The sequence below is a fragment of the Amblyomma mixtum genome, chromosome 3 (assembly GCF_055824585.1).
Source record: "Amblyomma mixtum isolate Tamu chromosome 3, ASM5582458v1, whole genome shotgun sequence".
Classification (NCBI taxonomy): domain Eukaryota; kingdom Metazoa; phylum Arthropoda; class Arachnida; order Ixodida; family Ixodidae; genus Amblyomma; species Amblyomma mixtum.
Window position 1 is genome coordinate 3,257,102 of NC_143014.1, and position 19,284 is coordinate 3,276,385.

Genomic DNA, 19,284 nt, shown 5'->3' on the forward strand with positions numbered 1-19,284 from the left:
CTGAAATAAATAAATAAACCTGTAGAACGTGGATTTTTGTGTGAAATGAGCAGCACTGTGAAAGTACAAATTAGGGGACTGCTTGATGCATCACAGAAGAAGCTTTTTATTCCTACGTCTTGCCCTATGAGACCGCCACTGGGTGGGGCAGGTCCCCTCAGATCATGGAGAAACGTGGGGGCTAGCAAAAAGGGCTGTTAAGGGACCACTGGCATCAAGACCCAGAGGAAATCTCTCCCATGTTGACAACCGCCACCAGAAAGTGCCGCCGCAAGGCACACTCTAGGGACAGAGTCATTTTGATGACTGAGATATATTTTCAAAATTTTACCATGGATGCAGTGGTTTAAAGTTAGCGTTACTGCACAACCTGTGCATTTATCTTGTTAGCACAAAAAGAATTATACTAATAGCTGATATAGAACTGGAGATATTGCTTCTCCAAAATGCTAAATGTACCAGAATTGCAGTTTTGAGAAATTGGAGAAAATTGTTTCTGTCATATTTTTGTGGCACCAAGGGTAACTAGGAATCACTTGAGTGAGTTGTGGCTCATTTCTGATGTGGAAGCATGATTTCCCGTCAACGTTATTGCGCTTGCAACAAGGAACAGATGATACTGGGACCCAAGACCAGTGCCTGACGACCTCCCCCAAGTTGCGGCTCGCGATTCTAACTCATAACGGCATTGTGATCGCGGTCCGCCCCTAACAAACGATGGATGCTCTTTGCTCATCTTGCCCCTCAAAGCATTGAGAAGCAAGTTTATTTCCTCAAAGGTTTGGAAATTCCGCGTTTTGTGGCTGTACCGGAAAGCGTCATCTATTGCGCCGTTGCTGGCTGTCCGTGGAAGCTGCTATTATTACGCTGTCTGTACGCGGCAGGAATCGCCCTGATCACTGCTCGCTGTTGCGCTAAGCCGTATGGGACGGGGTTCAGGGGTCTTGAGCAGCAGGTGGTGTTCCCACTGGTTCTTGCTGCCTCCGCTCAACCAGCGCTAGCTGATCTTGCGGGTCGGACAGAAGCTCCTCCCACTGCTCGACTGACGAATTTTGGGCGCCCGCCTGACAGCCCCATGGGGAGTGGTAGAGGGTGGCTATCTCTAGGCCAAATCTTGCTGTATATGCAGCGACTTGGGTGTGAGATTGTTTGTAGCCATCTCCATGTAGTTGCCTGATGTCTTGTGGGGAAGCGGGCGTCCCTCCATGCCCATACCACATTCTGCTTGTTCGGCCTGCTTGCGTATGCTTCCCCTTGGGAAGCATCTGCATGCGGCCTGTGAATCTGTTTCTCTTTGCTTCTGTGATGGCTACCTCCTCTGCCGTGTCTATATTTCTTTTCCCTGACGACGGCTACGACCCCCGCTTTTCTGTCTCTGTACACAGAGGACGTAGATGCTCCGCCGGCGACAGCATTATCGGGATGTGATGATGCAGTGCACCCAACGCACTTTTGATCTCTACCTGTCGCTCCCTCAGGATGTGTATTCACTGCCGGTTATGGTGTTATCGGGCCGGAGCGTCGTCGCTGAATGTAGAAGCGCACTGCGGATCTCAACCTGTCGTTCCCTTTTATAGCCCAAGGCTTGGGTAATAATTGAAATAGCGCCCGACGAACCTCACTGCGTCGTGACTGCCCGACTCACTCAATATGGTGCCGGGCTACAAGCGGGCTACAAAAATTGCCATTTTGGTCACGTGATTTTGAGAACCAATAGCAGAGTGCGTTTTGCCCAATTTTGTTTCTTTGTTTACCGCTTCTGGGGCTTGCTGATTGTTGCCAACTGGAATATGGGAATACAGTCGACTCCCGATAATTCGAAGCCGCTTAATTGGAATTTTCGGTTAATTAGAAGAGATGTGGTGGTCCCGACTGTTTTATATGTAATTCTATGGAAATATCGCTCAATAATTCCAAGTTGAAAAGCTTAGAGTATCGTTTAATTAGAAGTTATTTTTCAATCGAGAATCACGACGACCGCCATTTTGATTTTATCATGGTTGTCAGCACCGCCGCTTTGAAACGAACAAGATACACCGATGCCATCGTAAGCGCCCGCAGCGCCGCTAAACTCGAAGTGGTGAGATTAGGCTTAGCGCGTGCTGACAAGTCGCGTCGCGACAGCGTCACTAGGCTCATTTCTTTGCTGCGACCAGTCTCTCTCTCGTTCGTTCCGCGGTTGGTTCCACGCCAAGGAGGATCTCGTCGAGTGCAATTTGGACTGTTGTTTTGACTTGGCACGCAGCGGTTCTACCAGTCATGACGACTCGTGGAAATTATCGCACGCTTGACTTGGCGACGAAAGTCGAGATTTTGAGAGAAGTTGAAAAGGGAGGCACCGCCAAGCAAGACATCGCTCAGAAGTATGGCATTAAGCCTAACACCCTTTCCAACTTTATCAAGAATAAACGTTCAATCCTGGATGCGTTTGAGCACGACACATTCAAGATGTCGCGGAAACGAATGCGCACAGGTGCCCATCCAGAGCTTGAAAAGGCCCTGCTGGTATGGATTAGGGAAGCGCGAAATAACAAACTTCCTCTCAGCGGTGAGATCGTCGCAGCGAAAGCCCAATCACTCGCAACGATGTTGGGGATTGAAGAGTTCGCCTTGTCTGATGGATGGTTCACACGATTTAAGGATCGCCACGACCTGGTGTTTAAGAGCGTCTGCGGTGAGAGGGCGTCTGTAAACGCGGAAACATGCTCGACCTGGAAAGAGGAGAAGCTCCCCGAGTACTTGGCCGAGTACGAACCGGAGAACATATTTAATGCAGACGAGACTGCTCTCTTTTACCGGCTTCTGCCCGAGAAGACGTTGACTTTTAAAGCCGACGACTGTGCCGGGGGCAAACGGAGCAAGGAGAGGGTGTCTGTGCTTCTCGCGGCCAATATGACTGGCACAGAAAAATGTCGCCTGCTTGTGGTGGGGAAGGCTGCCAAACCAAGGTGCTTCAAAGGTGTGAAGACACTTCCTGTCGACTACGCGTCGAATAGAAAGGCGTGGATGACGTCAGAGTTATTCAAAGATTGGCTGATGAAGCTGGATCGAAATCGTCCAACCGGAAAGTGCTCTTTCTTGTGGACCAGTGTAGTGCCGACCTTGAGCGCTATACGCCTTGCTTTCTTGCCTGCGAATACAACGTCTCTGTCCTGCAGCCCATGGACCAGGGCATAGTAAAAAATGTGAAGGTCCTCTACAGGAAGCACCTGCTTGAGTGCATGGACAACACCTCACAGTACGAGGTGAGTTTGCTTAGCGCCATTCACATGCTAGCGCGAGCGTGGGATCGCGTCAGAAAAGAGACCGTTGCGAACTGCTTCAGGGTTTGCGGCTTTGTGGCAGCTGCTTCGGAAGATGCCTCTCCTTGTACTGCATCGGGGGAAGAACAAACAGGCGAGCTCGACGGTGCCGATTTTGGCGCTGCTCTGGGTGACGTTCCCTTCGAAGACTTCGTCGCTGCGGACAGTGAAGTCGAAACGTGCGGAGCCCTTACGGACGGCGAAATTCTGCAGATTGTTCGGCCCAGCGAATCTCTTGACGAGAGTGACGTGGACGACGACATCGAAGATGAGCCGCAACCAAGGGCTGCCGATGCAGCGGCGGGCCTCGGTGTTGTGGAGCGCTTTTTCGCTGCAGAAAGTAACTCGGCGGAAGCATTTAAGCATATCTATAGTCTGCAAAACATGCTCTCTGCTGCACGATTCACTAAGCAGAAGCAGCGAAAGGTTATGGACTATTTCTCGTGAGCTGACGCGATTTCACTGCAAATAAAGAGAATTTTTTTGGTGCCTCCTGCTTAATTGGAAGTTTTTTGGTGTCCCCGTGAACTTCGTATTAACGGGAGTCGACTGTAGTCTGAACCGAGGCCTTTCAAACGAAGCCCAAATGGGGCCGGCGGAGCGTGTATTTCTCGAACTGCGGGCAGTCAAAGTTCGATGCGATTAGACCTCAATTTAAAGGGCCGTGCACGTGGTTTCATGTCTTTGGAACACTATAACGCATGAATTAGGCGGTATTTTTCAACAAAGGTTTGTAGATAGCTGCGCAATGACCTCAGGATCGCGAAAATGAAAAGATGGAAAATACGATTTTTTTACCACTTTTCGGCCACAAAGAGCGATGTCCCCACTCAAGGGGGGAGACAGCTCTTGGAGGCAAAAAAATCGCGAAAAAATCGATTTTCCAGAAATTCGAAATCTGCAGCTGTTTCTCTACCAGCCTGTGGATTTTCTTATCTCCAGAGCCAATATTTTGGCTGTGAAATGAGTAGAAAACTTGGATCCGAGCTCTCTCTTGGCAGATATAAAGGGGCAATAAAGGGGCTTTTTGCGCGCGACCTGCTGTTATTGTGTCACTACAGCCATCTGGGCCTCATTTGAAAGAGCCGCTTGTCGTTTTGATTTTATGCTTATTGGATGAGGGAGAAAATGCCGCCAAAAAGTAGTGCCAACATGCGATGCTAGTCGGTGCACGTGACTGAATTGGCTGAAGGGCCTCATGTCGTCTGCTGGGAGTGTCCGTTGAGCGCAAGCGGTCGCCATCTTGTCAAGGTGTGTGCGTCTCGCGACTATGTCAGCGCCTAAGTTCCGCTCGACTCGTCGATACGGGAAAAAGAGGAAAAAATGGCTCATCAGCAACCTGAGCAAGAGCGCCGTGAATGCGCCAGCAGATCGGGAGGTGCCGACTGAGCTAGGCCCAACTGCGGCGCCGGTCGCGGAAACCTCATCGGGCAGGGGTCGTGTTCGTCACGATACTACGCCGATGCTTGTGGCATCGAAGAAATGGACAAGGAAGCTCAGGGGAAACTTCTTCGGTGGAGACTCCTTCTCTGTGGTGAACAAGATGCTGGCTTCAGTGAAGTGCAAAGTATGCAGTCGATTGAAAAATCGGGCAGAGAGTACGGCCTTGCCGCCACACTGAACCTGACATGTGCGAACTGTGGCGACATTTCATCTCGATGGAGTTCGCCGCGTGTGGAGACCGACCAGACTTTGAGCCCGTTCGTGGTGAACATCCTTGCCGCGCGCGCGATGCAGTCAACAGGAAGCCAGCGTGCTGCGTTGAATGGCATATTTTCGGTGATGAATATATCCCACTGCGGTCTGTATTCAAAAGCTTGGCAGAAATATGTCAAGAAAAAGTTGACGCCCGCGGTGGACCGTGCGGCTCAGAAGTTGACTTCTGACTGTGCGCAATCAGTTTGGGAAGTTTACACGGAGTGTAATCTCGGGCAACATCGCAGGTTCATTCGACGGCTCATGGATGACGCATGGGCACTCATCGCACATTGGCGTCGGAACTGTGATTGAGCTGTTCACAGGGCTTGTTCTCGACTTTGTTGTATTGGGCAATTTTTGCGCCAGCTGTGAGCAGGGCCCAAGAGAAGACCTTGTATCCGGTGCGGAAGCAGAGCCACATGTGCCAAGAAGGCCCCGAGTTCCGTTCTATCCAAGGAGGAGAAACAGCAAGGTCCTGCTGGCTTGGTGGGAGAGGCAGGATTTGGTCATGTGACGTCCAAGCCACAGTCGTCTCTGTCCAACAGGCGAGGAGGCTATGCCACCTCATCGGTACAATCTACCTCCACATAATAAAAACATAGGGTCACTGACCAAGTCAAAATTTTAATGAAACATATTGACGTTTCGGAAGCCCTACGGCTTCCTTGTTCACAATGGGTGAAACCAGGCAAAAGCATGCGTTTATATCTTATTCAAAAAATGCGTCGTAATGATCTTGCGTAGTCAGCAGGCAGATTTCCTTGCGTCCGATTTAGTGTACCGGAAGTGGTTTGTATCATCAAGGACTCTAGATACAAGCGTCTAGATGTGATTCTCCTAGAGTCTTCGGCTCCAGACGTTTTCCACGAGATCCAACTCGTTGCCAACCAAGAAGCCCGCTTGACAAAGGAAAAGCACGAGAGGGCCCAGGAATCGAAGCTCGACAAACTTACCTCCGAAAAAAGGGGCATACGGGCGACTCCATTGATTGAGGTACGGAACCTTTCCTCTTACACTCTTGACTCCGAGCGAAGCCCAGGTTCTAAGTCACGGACTGAACTTCAACCAAGGAAAGCCACCAGATTCACGCAAAGTGATTTCTACCGTTGAAAGCGCTGTTCAACTATTAGACGTTGGTCTCAGGGATGAAGTCCGTACGAAGGCGATAGGGATACTTTCACGTATACGCAAATCTGACCCTGTGTGCCCTCTGTCCTCAGAAGAGCGGAAGTCACTAGAAAGGCTACGCAGTAACCACAGGATTGCGATACTACCAGCCGACAAAGGAAACGTCGCAGTTATTCTTGACCGTGAGTCTTATAAAGCCAAAATTGAAGATTTGCTTCAGAACCCGGAAACTTACAGCCGCATACCCAAAGACCCCACTTCTAAAGTCCAGAGGGACCTTCAAAAGCTACTGTCAACGATTTTTCAGTTCCTGCCGCCGTCAAAAAGAAGCCTATATTACAAGCTACTCTGCACAAACGGATCGGCGCCAGCTATCTACGGGCTGCCGGAAGTTCATAAGGAAGGTGTTCCGTTGCGTCCTATTGTGGATTTTACAAGGTCTCCACTCCAAAGTTTGTCTCGCTACCTGCACAAGATTTTATCGCCTCTAGTTGGCAAGACCGAGACACATATACGGAATTCAGTGGACTTTATTAACAAAGTGAAGAACGTCGCACTTGAAAGTGGTGAAGTGATGGTTTCCTTCGATGTTTGTTCCCTTTTCACGTGCGTTCCGGTTGACCTGGCTGTGGAAACCTGCAAGCTTCGTTTGAACGAGGACTCGTCCCTTGAAGAGCGCACACCTTTCGATGTACCCGACCTATGTAAGCTTCTTTCCTTTTGCCTTGCCAACACATATTTCTCGTACGGTGGCAATTACTATCGACAGACCTTCGGCACAGCCATGGGAGCATCAATTTCCGTGACGGCGGCGAACCTCACAATGGAAGTCATCGAGACGAAAGCCCTAGAAACATTCGAGCCACGCCCTAAATTATTCGTCAGGTACGTGGACGATTGTTTTTGCATTTTAAAGAAACAATACGTCCAACGGTTCTTAAACCACCTCAACGGCATAGAAGCCTCAATCAAGTTCACTGTGGAAGAGGAGGCGAATGGCTGCATCTCTTTTCTGGACACCCGTGTGACGCGAAAACCCACGAGCCTGGAGTTCACCGTGTACAGAAAGCCTACGCACACAGGCCGTTATCTTGACTTTCATTCTGTCCACCCGATGGCACACAAGCGCTCTGTCGTCCGCTCTTTAGTCGAAAGAGCAATAAACACGTGCTCTAACGAGCAATCCCTGAAGGAAGAGCTAAAGACTGTTGAAAGGGATTTGGCAAGAAATGGCTATCCCAGAAGCTTTGTGGCAAACACAAAAAAGAATCTACTGGAGCGACCGCCACCTTCTGACGTCTCCAATGCTTCTAAGCCAAAACGCGCCTCCATCCCCTACATGCCACAGATCAGTGAAGCGCTTGGTCGGGTATTCCGAAAGTACGGCGTGCAAGTTGCCCACGTTCCAACAAGCAAGCTTAGAAACGAGCTCGTCAATGTGAAAGACCCGCTTCCCCCTGACAGATATCCTGGGGTCGTGTACAAGATTCCGTGTGAAGATTGTGACCGGAATTATATCGGGGAATCCGGAAACTGGTGCAGACGGATCCAGCAGCACAAAAATGACGTGACAAAAGGACGCAGTGCTGCTAACGCTCTGGCCGAACACGTGCAAGAAACTGGACATATCATCAATTGGGACGGGGCACGTGTGCTTGCCAGAGAACGAATCACATCTAGACGCTTGTATCTAGAGTCCTTGATGATACAATCCACTTCCGGTACACTAAATCGGACGCAAGGAAATCTGCCTGCTGACTACGCAAGATCATTACGGCGCATTTTTTGAATAAGATATAAACGCATGCTTTTGCCTGGTTTCACCCATTGTGAACAAGGAAGCCGTAGGGCTTCCGAAACGTCAATACGTTTCATTAAAATTTTGACTTGGTCAGTGACCCTATGTTTTTATTATGCCTCTACCTGACCAGACGACGTTTCGTCAAACTCTTGACTAAATCTACCTCCGCATGTTTGCAATGCCTATACTATGTGAGAGGCTTTCATCAGTGGTATGTGGTCTCGAAAGGAAAAACCTGTACAGGCTGCTGTGGCTGAAGTTCAGTGCAGGGAGCGACAGGACTGCTGCATGCAAGAGCTCAGCCTAGCCTCCAGACAGCCAAGCGCACACTGAAAAAGCGCCCCTCCTCCAGTAGATAACCCACTTTATTTTCAGTGTGCGAGGGTTTTAGGAGATTTAGTAAAGCTTCGTCAAGAAAATTTGAGAGGCACACATTAAAGCTACTCTGCTCGCAAATATATGCACAGTATGTGCTCTTCAGGTAAACGCGGTGCCTTAAGACGAGGGCCTTACACTAACTTTTTTTATTTATGTCTAGAATCTCATAAAATTTTGCACACAACTGTGTTTTTCTCTTCTGATTCCATATATGTAATCATAATTGCACAGGTGGTCTTAAATCTTACAAAGTCTAGAATGTAATTAGGTTATTTCATACACAGCTTCAATGAACTTTCTCATTTCATTTTGTTGCTTTTAATTACAAGAATTGATAGCCAGCGAATTACCATACCCAATGACATTCTTCATTTTTCTCTAAAGGCATGTCATCGTGACATACTATGTCGAGAGTAAAAGGTCGCAGTATTTGGCACTGCAACTCATTGACCTCATTGTAAATTACCATTTATACGTGGCCTAAACAAAAAAAGTAAGAATGTCATCGGGTATGGGAATTCGCTGGCTATCAGTTCATGTAATTAAAAGCAATAAAATGCAAGGAGAAAGTTCATTAAAGCTGCGTAAAAAATTACCTAATTACTCTAGAATTTAAGATAACTTTTGATCTAAGACAACCAGCTCAATTATGACTACATTTTTGGGATTAGAAGAGAAAAAAAGCATGTATGTGCAAAATTTCGTGAGATTCAAGCCTCAAATGAAAAGGTCAGTTTTAGGACCCTCGTTCTCCCTTAAGAACAAACCTAATGGAGTAGCATAGCTTTTCAAGCATTGTGTTCCAAGATTTGGAAACTAAAAGTTGAATACTGATAGTGTTTCTAAATCAATACTTTGGCGCTCCCCAAATTGCATATTACCTGTAGCATCACTGACCGCTGTTTTTGCTGACATTTTTTTTCTTTAACTACGAAGTTTTTGTGGAAGCTGTATAGCTTTCCTTTGTAGCCGTATGACTGCGCTCGGGTGGATGTCAATGAGTAATTACTCCCTTATTACAAATCTACTCTACCTTGGGGCATTCCCCCGAAACATTTGACCAGCACTGTTCCCACTTGTAGTTATTGATCAATTCGCTCTCGCTCTACCATAAGCTTGCCGTCCCGGTTAGCTCAGTTGGTAGAGCGACTGCTCCGGTGAAGCGGTGGTCCCGGGTTCGAACCCAGGACGAATTTTTCTTCAACCACGAAGTTTCTGTGGAAGCTGTATGGCTTTGGGAACATTCCTGTAGCACAGCAAATGCCGCAGGATACGTGTGTCCCTTGAGAGTCACTCGCGCTGTGCATCGTCCTGATGGCATGATGAGGAGGCCCCCTGCGGTGCGGGCCGTCCCAGGCGGTCGTGACTTTCCTCAGCTGTGCAGCGTCCATTCATCACCGAATAATCGGCTTCTGTGTTGACTAGAGCGGCAACTTTCCGGCTGTCGATAGCCACTTCTAACTCGGATGTCCTGATTCACGGCTTCGTATGTGAATTGTGGGCAGGGAGTGTCGTTGAAGCTTTTCTGAGTGATGGCGTGAAGGCGGTTTGTTTGCATTGTGGTTGGGGGCAGCATCTTCATGCGGCGTGGTCGTTGGAGGAGGGTCTTCGGTGCTTCACTCTTGAGTTTCCCCTGGGGGGCTGGGAGACCTTCCTCGTACCGCAGCTGTGTAGCTGCAGTGTGGGGACCCAAAGCGCGAAGCTGACGGCGATGGTGAACTGCTCTCGGCGCAGGTACTCGATGATTTCTTGCAGACATTGGCCGAAGCGTGTCAAAGGCAAAGCCACGAGCACCGATACGGGGCAGTTACGAAGAATATGACCGGCTTCACCGCAATGGAAGCACTGCGGGTGCTTGTCGCAGGTCCTCACGCTTGAGCATCATTAATAGGCTTGGTGGGCAGGGGCAGGCGAACAAAACGTGGTTTACTTTAGTCTGGTCATGAACACGGCAACACGGTCAAATTGTTCCAGCCATTCTTCAGGATCCTTGCCCGGTGAACCGTTGAACGCGGACGGCAGTCGGGGCTGGTTCAAAATAATGGGGGCTGGTGTCGTAGCCATGGTTGACGTCAGAATTGAGTCCTTCTTTGCTAGCGTACGGCCTGGTAGTAGTCCGTATTCAGGTGGACGCCTCTGGAGATGACGGCTGCTTCGCACTTTGTCTTCAGTTGGGACATCTTCTGTGGCTGTGTCTTCGAGATGGCTCGGGCTGCTTTGGCAGCTCCCGGGGGTGAGGGCGACATCACCTCCACCAGCAGTGGCGACTGCAGGCATGCAGCGGAAATGGCTTCGAAAAAAAGCTCTTTATTCGGGTTGACTTGTGCCCACAGTGGACTGGATCATTCGATGGCATTGTAGCGACAAGCGTGCTCAGTGGTCGTCGCTACCGTTTAGTACATACTTTTTCCGAGTTCCGGCCAACTACCGTTTAACGAGGTTTCACTTTAAACCTAAACCTGAAAACACTAGATATGTTAATATTGTAATGCTCTGTTATTAACTGAAAAAAAGACCTTTAATCTGCATATGTGATTTCTTTTGCTTACTGACAGGAAACCACATTGTTGAAGTAACTGACTGACAGAAGCGCGGCCATATTTGTTGAAGATAAATCTTACTCGTTTTCGTTCAGTACACTCTAGTTAGCGGTGAACGGGTCCCAAATTACGACAGCATATTCAAGTGCTCGACGGATTATGGTGTTACAGTCAAGCCCACTTATAACAATATTGAAGTGGCATGGAAATGCCATTGTTATAACCAATAACTGTTATAACCGGGTTGTGGTGAAAAAAAGAAAAATGACAAACTTTAGACCATTTATTGACAGGAAGCACCCGGAGGGATTTGATTGTTCTGATGCCTGTAAAAGCTTGTTAGTTGGAACTTCAGGGGACCGGAAAAATGTTCAAACTATGGAATGACCATGAAAAACTATCAAGAACCGATTTGCATCACGGTGCATATGTTTGATGAAAGACTGGACAATGTTTGCTTGCTTTTGAGATGAGAGTGGCGTGATTTTTTTTTTTCACATTTCCATAGATGCTTTATTGCATGCATACTGTAGGGAGTGTCGAAGCAGAAGGGGCCTCCCCGACAGTGTTCACAGTGTGCCAGTGCTGCAGCTCCACCGCTACTGCGTCACACCTCTCACAGGTGTGAGGAGGCTTCACTGCAGAACGGCACGTGACGAGCAGTGCAGTGAATGAATGCACCAATCAGCACCCGCAAGGGCGTGCAGCAGGGCTCGGTTAGCTTGCTGCTTTCACGAAGCTCAGAAAAGTGAAACTGACTGATTTTGAGACGGGGCCATGCGTTTGTCGTCATGCTTGGCGAGGTGCACGGATGACTCTGCAGCACAGAATTCCGGTTTGAACAAGGCTGTTTGGTCATTCGCTTGCCGCACCAGTCATACCTGGACGCAGGCGCCCTTCGGGAGCACGTTCGAATTAACCGGTGCGAGACCCATAATGTCCAAATTAGCGAGCGTACGATGCCATAGACTCGGCCAAATATGTGCTGGCAGTTGGAATTATCCTTACGGATTAATGTAGGTCGAATGACGAGCTTTTGCTATTATATTGCAACCTGTTCATTGTTCTCCTGACAGCTGAACAAGACGAAGGACGAAGGCTTTGTCCTCCGTCTTGCTCTGCCCCCCGCAATCAATTATTACAAACTCGCCCAGCTGTTTGTCATGGCTGCATCGTCAGCATGTGAGAGTTCTTCGACACGCCTGTTCATCAGTGACCAAAGCATCTCTGCACTGGCCACTCTTACGGGACATCCAAGGGTGAAGAGCCATGCTGGCAACACCGCACTGACTGATTGGGAGTACGCGTGGCAGCAACACAGCAGCTCGCCTGACTCCTGCCTTTAGGACACATGAATTCTGGGGAACGGGGCCAAGTTAGCGAAGAACAGGGAAGATGGGACAACGCTGCCGGTACCAGCTGTAGCGCAGTGGTCAAGACACCCCTCAGAAATGTTAAAAGTGGACTGCAACACCAGTGCTCCCCACTTTCTTCTCTCGAAGGGGTCTGTTGTTTCTCAGTTCAGTTTATTTTCCTTAAAGGCCAGGGGTATTACATAAGGGGTGGGATTTTAATGAAATGAGCAAACAGCGAATATTCTTTAGCACTGAAGGTGATCAGTTGCATGTTGAAAAGTAGAGGATGAAGCGATGCCTGCCTCGCCGCCAGTGAGCAGGTCTTTCGTGGAGTCGCTGCGCAGGCTCGATCGGCTCCACATGCGCTTGTGTAGTGTGGTTTTGTTGATGCAGTTGCAGCGCTTCCATTTTTTTGTCTCTTTTATGGATGACACTCAATGACCAGATTTAATTGTTTGATGTGCTGTGACAGCATTGCTATAAGCGGTTTATTTTACCATTGAACACATGGTAAAGCTGATGGTGCTGCGACTGACCATTGTTATATCCAGTGTATTATTATAAGTGGGTTTGATGCTAGCGATCAAACAGCTGGTGTAGTAGATCTTGTTACGACCGAACTTGAGACCCGCGATGTTAACGGTGGCGGATTCAACAGCGGAAATTTCGAAAGGTCGTTTGACCCCCAAGATGACCCCACCAAAAAGAATAACTAGCTGGGAAATGGTCGATGGAGCTCTTCCCACGCTCGGCTCGGTGCCAACGACCTTACCTTCTAGAAGGACCGACGACAGGGGAAGAAAGGATGCTCCTCATCTGAGAAGACCCGGAACAAATCAGAGGAAGCCAGCGCAGCTGCGGCTGCGACGTCATCATGCCACACCTGTGTTCGATGGACCCGAGCTGCCAACAGTATGGTTGCCTCGCAGTGCGAAAGAGCTGCAGACTTACATTTCCTCCTCGCCAGTTCCCACGGGTGGACTCTCAACAGGTGTCTTCGTTTGCTGTGTTGTGTAGTGCCGATCTTTGTGTCGCGATGAATTGCCGCCTGGTGAAAGGGCGGAGCCTTGGGCTATTTAACCTGCGACCAAAGTGAGCACGAACGCTCTGAACCTTGGGTAATAGGTTCATCCAGTGGCTCTGGTCCCTGGGTAAAAGGCTCATCCAGTCGCACGATGTCATGAACTCTTAACTTTTGATTCCTTGCTCTTCTTTTTGTAAATTATGTAAATAAGTGTCTTAGTTTCTTGCCATTAAACCTGCTTGTTTTTCGTTCCCCAAATCCGAAGTCTGGGCCCCACAACAACTGGTTGCCAGCGGTGGGATGCTGCTACCCAACTTATAACAACTGGTGGCAGCGGTGGGATCCGAAGCCTCGGATTCGAAGCCTGGAATCCGAAGACCCAACAACTGTGGATCAGTGATGGGGATCTGAGCTACAAGCGACAACAACAGTCGGGTCGGCCAGCGAGAGTGCAGCTGTCTCGGGACATGATCACGTGTGTGGGTGAGTGCTTGGCTTTTCCTCTGATGCGGACCAGGTTCTAAAAGAGGGTTAAAATTTAGAACTGGTAGACACCTGTGCTTAAAGCCTAGAGGTTTGGTATTTTTGCATAGTTGTTTTGGAAATAGCTCAGACTCATAACTATCATGGACCTACAGAAACTGCAGAAGCCGGACCTGTTGCTGTTGTGTGAGGAATTGGGAATTGATACGAGGGGTTTGGCACGAAAACCCCTGATCATTCAGGCCATTACTGATTTGGGGGCAGATGATGAGGGGCTCAGTGAAGCGTGGAGCCTCATCGAACAAAAAAAGGAAGAGCAGCTCAGAAAGAGCAGGAAAAAGAGGAAAAGAGGCGTGAGAGTGAAGCAAAATTTACTGAAGCTAAAGGCTGAGCTCAGTAAGTTAGATATGGAGTTGAGCGAGAGGTCGGGCAGTTGTCCCCAGCAAGTGGTACCTCTTCTCAACAAGGAGGCAGGCGAAAAGTGTGAAACTATTCTGCAGAAAAGCCTCCGCGTGGAGAAAGAACAGGAAAAGCGAAACCTTTGCGAGGAAAAAGAAAGGTGTGACACGCTTACTGTTAGACCTGAGGCAGATAGCGCGTTGGCAGATAAGGCAGAGGCCCCGCGCCAGAAAGATGCAGTGAGGTTCGGTGTGAAAGATATGACAGAGCCAGAGAAGGGACACCGCTGGTGCAGCTGCCGAGCACTAGCAGTCAGGAAGTTGAGGCGGTATTAAGCGGCACAAAGAGTGAACGGGAATCGCCTGTCGGCAGCAGTGAAGCGCCAGGCAAGAGCGCAACGTTCGCTGAAAAGTGCCACAGAGACGAGATTGTTGAGGATTTGCGGGGTCGCAGCGGAGCACCAGAGAGAGACGACCAGCGTGGCAGGCTTCTAGTTCCGAACTGCCCGTGCCGGGCGTGCCCTCCGAGCACGCGCTGTCCATCTTTATTTTCTTCTAGCGCGCGCTGTAACGCCGATCTCAGTGCCGGCGCTTTATAGCGTCGCCGGGCGCTATAAGATTGTTTCTGTTGCCCGGAATGAGGAGGATGCTGCTCCGATAGAAAGACAGCAGGAAAATGAGCTTTGGTGCTCAGACGGAACCACAGGAGTAAACAATTCGACAGTTGAGCCGCCGCATAGCACTCTGAGCGAAGTGTAGGTAGCGTCGCTACGCAAGAAAAAACGCGAACGCGACAAGCATTTGAGTAATGCTAGGACAGGTGTACATGATGATGCGAGGGACGGCAAATTAATTCGGGACGGCACCGCGATAGCTGTTGAGGGAAAGGGAAAATCAGCAGTGAAATTTTCCCGAAAGCGGATGGGCCCGATGAAAGCCAAGGTGACTGCCATTGCGGGGCGAAAGCGCTCTTGTCCGTTGAGAGTGCAAAGACGGCATTGCCCTTCGACAGGTGACGCATGCGACGTGCTAGGGAGAATAGCGCGCGACCGCCACACAAAGGGGCGCCGCAGAGAGCGCGTGAGTCGGAGGCGGACACCACAAGCAGGGACAAAAAAAATGGAGGAGGCACCCATTAGTGCGGAGGCGGAACCCGGAACCAATCAACCCCGCAGTTTTCTTGAAGCACCTGCTTGTGGACCGGCCGTCCGACCACGACCGCGCAGGGCGCGGCTGAAGAATGTCCAATTCGGGGAATAAGTGTTTGCCTTTTTTTTTGTTGCGTTGACTCACTGTAAAAAAATGAGACAGGGGCGAAGGCAAACGAGTTTCCAGTTTTTCGTGGTAGTGCTGAGTGGTTTTTGTAAACTTCGTGAATTTCACTCAGTTGTGGAGCTTTTGGAGATGTTTACTTTTTTAAAGTACATGCAAGAAGGGACGTGGACTTTCTTAGCTGTTCTCTTTAAGCAGTCCATGAACCAAAATTGCTACTAATGTTTTTTTTTTCGTGCGTTTTTGAGTGAATGTGTACAGTAGCAGGTTTGGTTTTTCTCAGCTTCCGTGGGTCCTGAGAAGTGTCAGTGTAAGCTTTTCTCCAACAGCTATAGTACCGAGATTGAATCCCTCTTTTGGAACTGGTTTGCTCGGAGGGAAGTTGAGTGCTTGCTTGGGCATGTGGTTTGCGTTTTAGAGACGACCCAAAAGAGATTGGGTCAGCGCAAAAGAAGACAATGTTGCGAGCGGCAGAGGGCTTCTGGCATACTTCTGCGAGCAATTAGCCCAAGTTGTCTCTTCGTGCAGCAGCGGTGACTGCTACCCGCCGAGACTCGTCTGGCAGGGGAGGTAGCTGTTACGACCCATCCTGAGACCCGCGATGAAACGGTGGCGGATTCAACAGCGGAAATTTCAAAAGGTCGTTTGACCCCCAAGATGACCCCACCAAAAAGAATGACCAGCTGGGAAATGGTCGATGGAGCTCTTCCCTGCTCGGCTCGGTGCCAACGACCTTACCTTCTAGAAGGACCGACGACAGGGGAAGAAAGGATGCTCCTCGTCTGAGAAGACCCGGAACGAATCAGAGGAAGCCAGCGCAGCTGCGGCTGCAACGTCATCATGCCACACCTGTGTTCGATGGACCCGAGCTGCCAACAGTATGGTTGCCTCGCAGTGCGAAAGAGCTTCAGACTTACGTTTCCTCCTCGCCAGTTCCCACGGGTGGACTCTCAACAGGTGTCTTCGTTTGCTGTGTTGTGCAGTGCCGATCTTTGTGTCGCGATGAATTGCCGCCTGGTGAAAGGGCGGAGCCTTGGGCTATTTAACCTGCGACCAAAGTGAGCACGAACGCTCTGAACCTTGGGTAATGGGTTCATCCAGTGGCTCTGGGCCCTGGGTAAAAGGCTCATCCAGTCGCACGACGTCATGTTTCCCTCTCTTCTTTTTGTAAATTATGTAAATAAGTGTCTTAGTTTCTTGCCATTAAACCTGCTTGTTTTTGATATCCCCAATCTTTGAAGCTTCAGACCGTTTCCTCATCACGGACGAGCCCCCTTGGTGATACAACTGGCCACGCTACCCGAGCCATAACAATCTCAAATACCACCGAAGAAAAAAAAAAGTTTACGGAGAGTGCTAGCAGTGATAGTATCGATGTGCTTTGTACACGATAAATTATTAGTAATCTAAGGACCTAGGTACTTGTACTGCATTACTTCTGAATGAGTGTTGGTGTTAGTACTGTACGGGAACAAAAGGGGACTTTTCTCATGGGTGTTTCTCGTAAAAACAGTCTTTAAAGTCAACGGTCATTTACCACCCATCACACAAAGCAATTACTTTTGACAACTCATTTTTTAATCTAATTTGGTCCTGAACAGTATTGTGTTGTAGAGCACACACTGATGTGCATGCAATTTAATATGAACAGAAGATAGATTATCAACAGTGTCATTTATAAAGAGCAAGAAGAGAAGGGGAGCCAGCACGAGCCCTTGCGGAAAGCCAGAATCAGAAGATATGTTGTTAATGCAACGAACTGATGTTGGTCTCATAAAAAAGCTGCAGTCCAAGCTGATAGTTAATGATTATTTATTATATATTTGTGAAGTAGTTTACAGTGTGAGACTTGATATTGGAATAACAGTTGCCCTCTCGTACAGTTGTGACTAGAGTGGCTGTAGGACGTTGTGGCCCCCTGCACGTTCTGAGAGTGGCCCAATGGTGTCCGCAGTTCCTGTCGAGCATCCAGCAGCTGGCGCTGCAGCCAGCCTCCGGGGCCGAGGAGGAGCCCAAGGCGCCGCTGCCCGTCGTGTCCGACCTGATCCGGATGCTGGCGCAGGAGCGGCTGGACGCCCTGCGCCGCCCGGCCGCCGACGTCATCCTCAAGGTGCCCTCGTACCGGCCGGCGGCGGCCCAGCGGGGGGCGGGGCCCGCGGCCGCCTCCTCCTCCTCCTCCTCCTCCTCCTCCTCCTCGTCGTCCTCCTCCTCCTCGTCGGAGGCGGCGGCGGCGGGGGGCGGCGCGGCGGCGGCGGCGGCGGCGCCCGAGGAGAAGCGCACGCGGCCCAAGCGGGGCCGGTACCGCAACTATGACCGGGACCACCTGATCCAGGCGGTGCGCGCGGTGCAGCGTGGGGAGATGAGCGTGCACCGTGCGGGCACCTACTTCGGGGTGCCCCACTCCACGCTCGAGTACAAGGTCAAGGAGCGGCACCTGCTGCGGCCCAAGAAGAGGCCCCGCCAGCCGGACGGCCTGCTCGAGGCCCTCATCAAATCCACGCTGGACAAGTGACCGGCGCGTGGCCGCCGGAAAGCGTCCCTCATGCTAAGCTAGTCTACTCTGTGATGACGACGAGAGAGTATTTTCTTCTTCGGGCCGACTGTGATGACGGCGCTTTCCGGATCTCGTGCCTCAGGGCTCGGCCCTGCCAAGTGCCTGCCCGGTGTGTACTTAGAGAGAGAGAGAGAGACTATTTTTCCACGCAGAGTATTTTTCGCATAATTTGGGCTGGGCGGCCAGTGGACTTAACCGCACTGCCATACCGCGCGCCCAGACTTAGTGCAAAGCCTGTTGAGTTGGCCCCGCCGAACCTACACGGCGGTGGCTGGGTCGCGTTTGTTGTCGCTTTTTTATCATGTTTTATGTTTACTGTTTTGTTGATTTGTCAGAGATTTTCCATTTTTTTGCTCTCGAGGATATCTACATAAGTATACCAGTGTATTTTTGAGATCCCGAAATGAGGGACTTGTGGCAGTTTTCTCAGTCTCTTTGGCGAACACCACTGTACAAAAAGGAGATGCGAAAGGCCAAACGATTCGCTCTGCAGTGGCGAACATTCCACCTGTTTATCCCCGTGTGTACACGAGCGAGTCTGTATTAAGAGGACAATTAAAAAGACGTGATTTTTTTACCCCTTCTTGTCTCCAAGGCTTCTGTGGTCTTCTCCTCCTCAGCCCAGCTGGCGGTGCGACGCAGGGTGGGAAGCAAGACACTGGTGTGGTGCGAATAGGCAGATTGTAGTGAACTGATGAGATACTGTGCTGGCTCCAGGTGCGTATTCTAGTTTTGGTAGGCGAGAAGTGAGGGGCGTGCCGTAGATGACATTTCAAAAAACCCAATGATCGGCTAGCTCGATGTTCGTTACCTTTTGAGTGCCAGGAGAGATCCTGGCACAAGGTGACGCCTAGGTACTTGCATGAGTATACAGATTCAAGTGGAACGTTAGCTACTGAGTAAGTGAAAACCTGGGGGTTACATCGGCGGTGAAAAGATACAAGTTTACATTTATTAGGATTAAGCGACATTAGCCAGTCATCGCACCAGGCGTGCACTGTGTTAATGTCGTTTTGGAGCTGTGATTAGTCGGAGGTGTTGGAAATTGTGCAGTAAATAACGCAGTCGTCTGCAAACAGACGAGCATTGCAAACCAGGTTTGGAGGTAATATGGAACCTTGGGGTACGCCTGATGTTACTGGAAGAGGTTGGAACGTGACCATTAACGAGAACAAACTGGGAGCGATGAGAAAGGAATTCTTCGATCCATAATAAGACGTTAGGATGCAGTTTTAGCATGGTTAGTTTTAGCAGTACACACCTGTGGGGAACTTTGTCAAATGCTTTAGCAAAGTCTAGAAAAATAGCGTCAGTTTGTAAATTTTGGTCGAGGTTGGAGTGAACGTCGTGA

At 49.7% G+C, this 19,284-nt stretch overlaps 1 protein-coding gene across 2 annotated transcripts in view; it reads left to right on the top strand.

The window, feature by feature from the left end:
- Positions 1-18,510, top strand: part of LOC149349118 (mblk-1-related factor 1-like) — a 56,597-nt gene extending 38,087 nt beyond the window's left edge. Inside the window, exon 7 of one of the 2 annotated variants that reach the window (XM_089578071.1) lies at positions 17,334-18,510. In XM_089578071.1, coding sequence (XP_089434197.1) covers positions 17,334-17,891 — 558 coding nt within the window. In that variant the 3' untranslated portion in view covers positions 17,892-18,510. The remainder of the gene's footprint in view (positions 1-17,333) is intronic. The other variant, XM_089578072.1, reaches the window with a different exon arrangement.
- Positions 18,511-19,284: the final 774 nt, after the last annotated feature.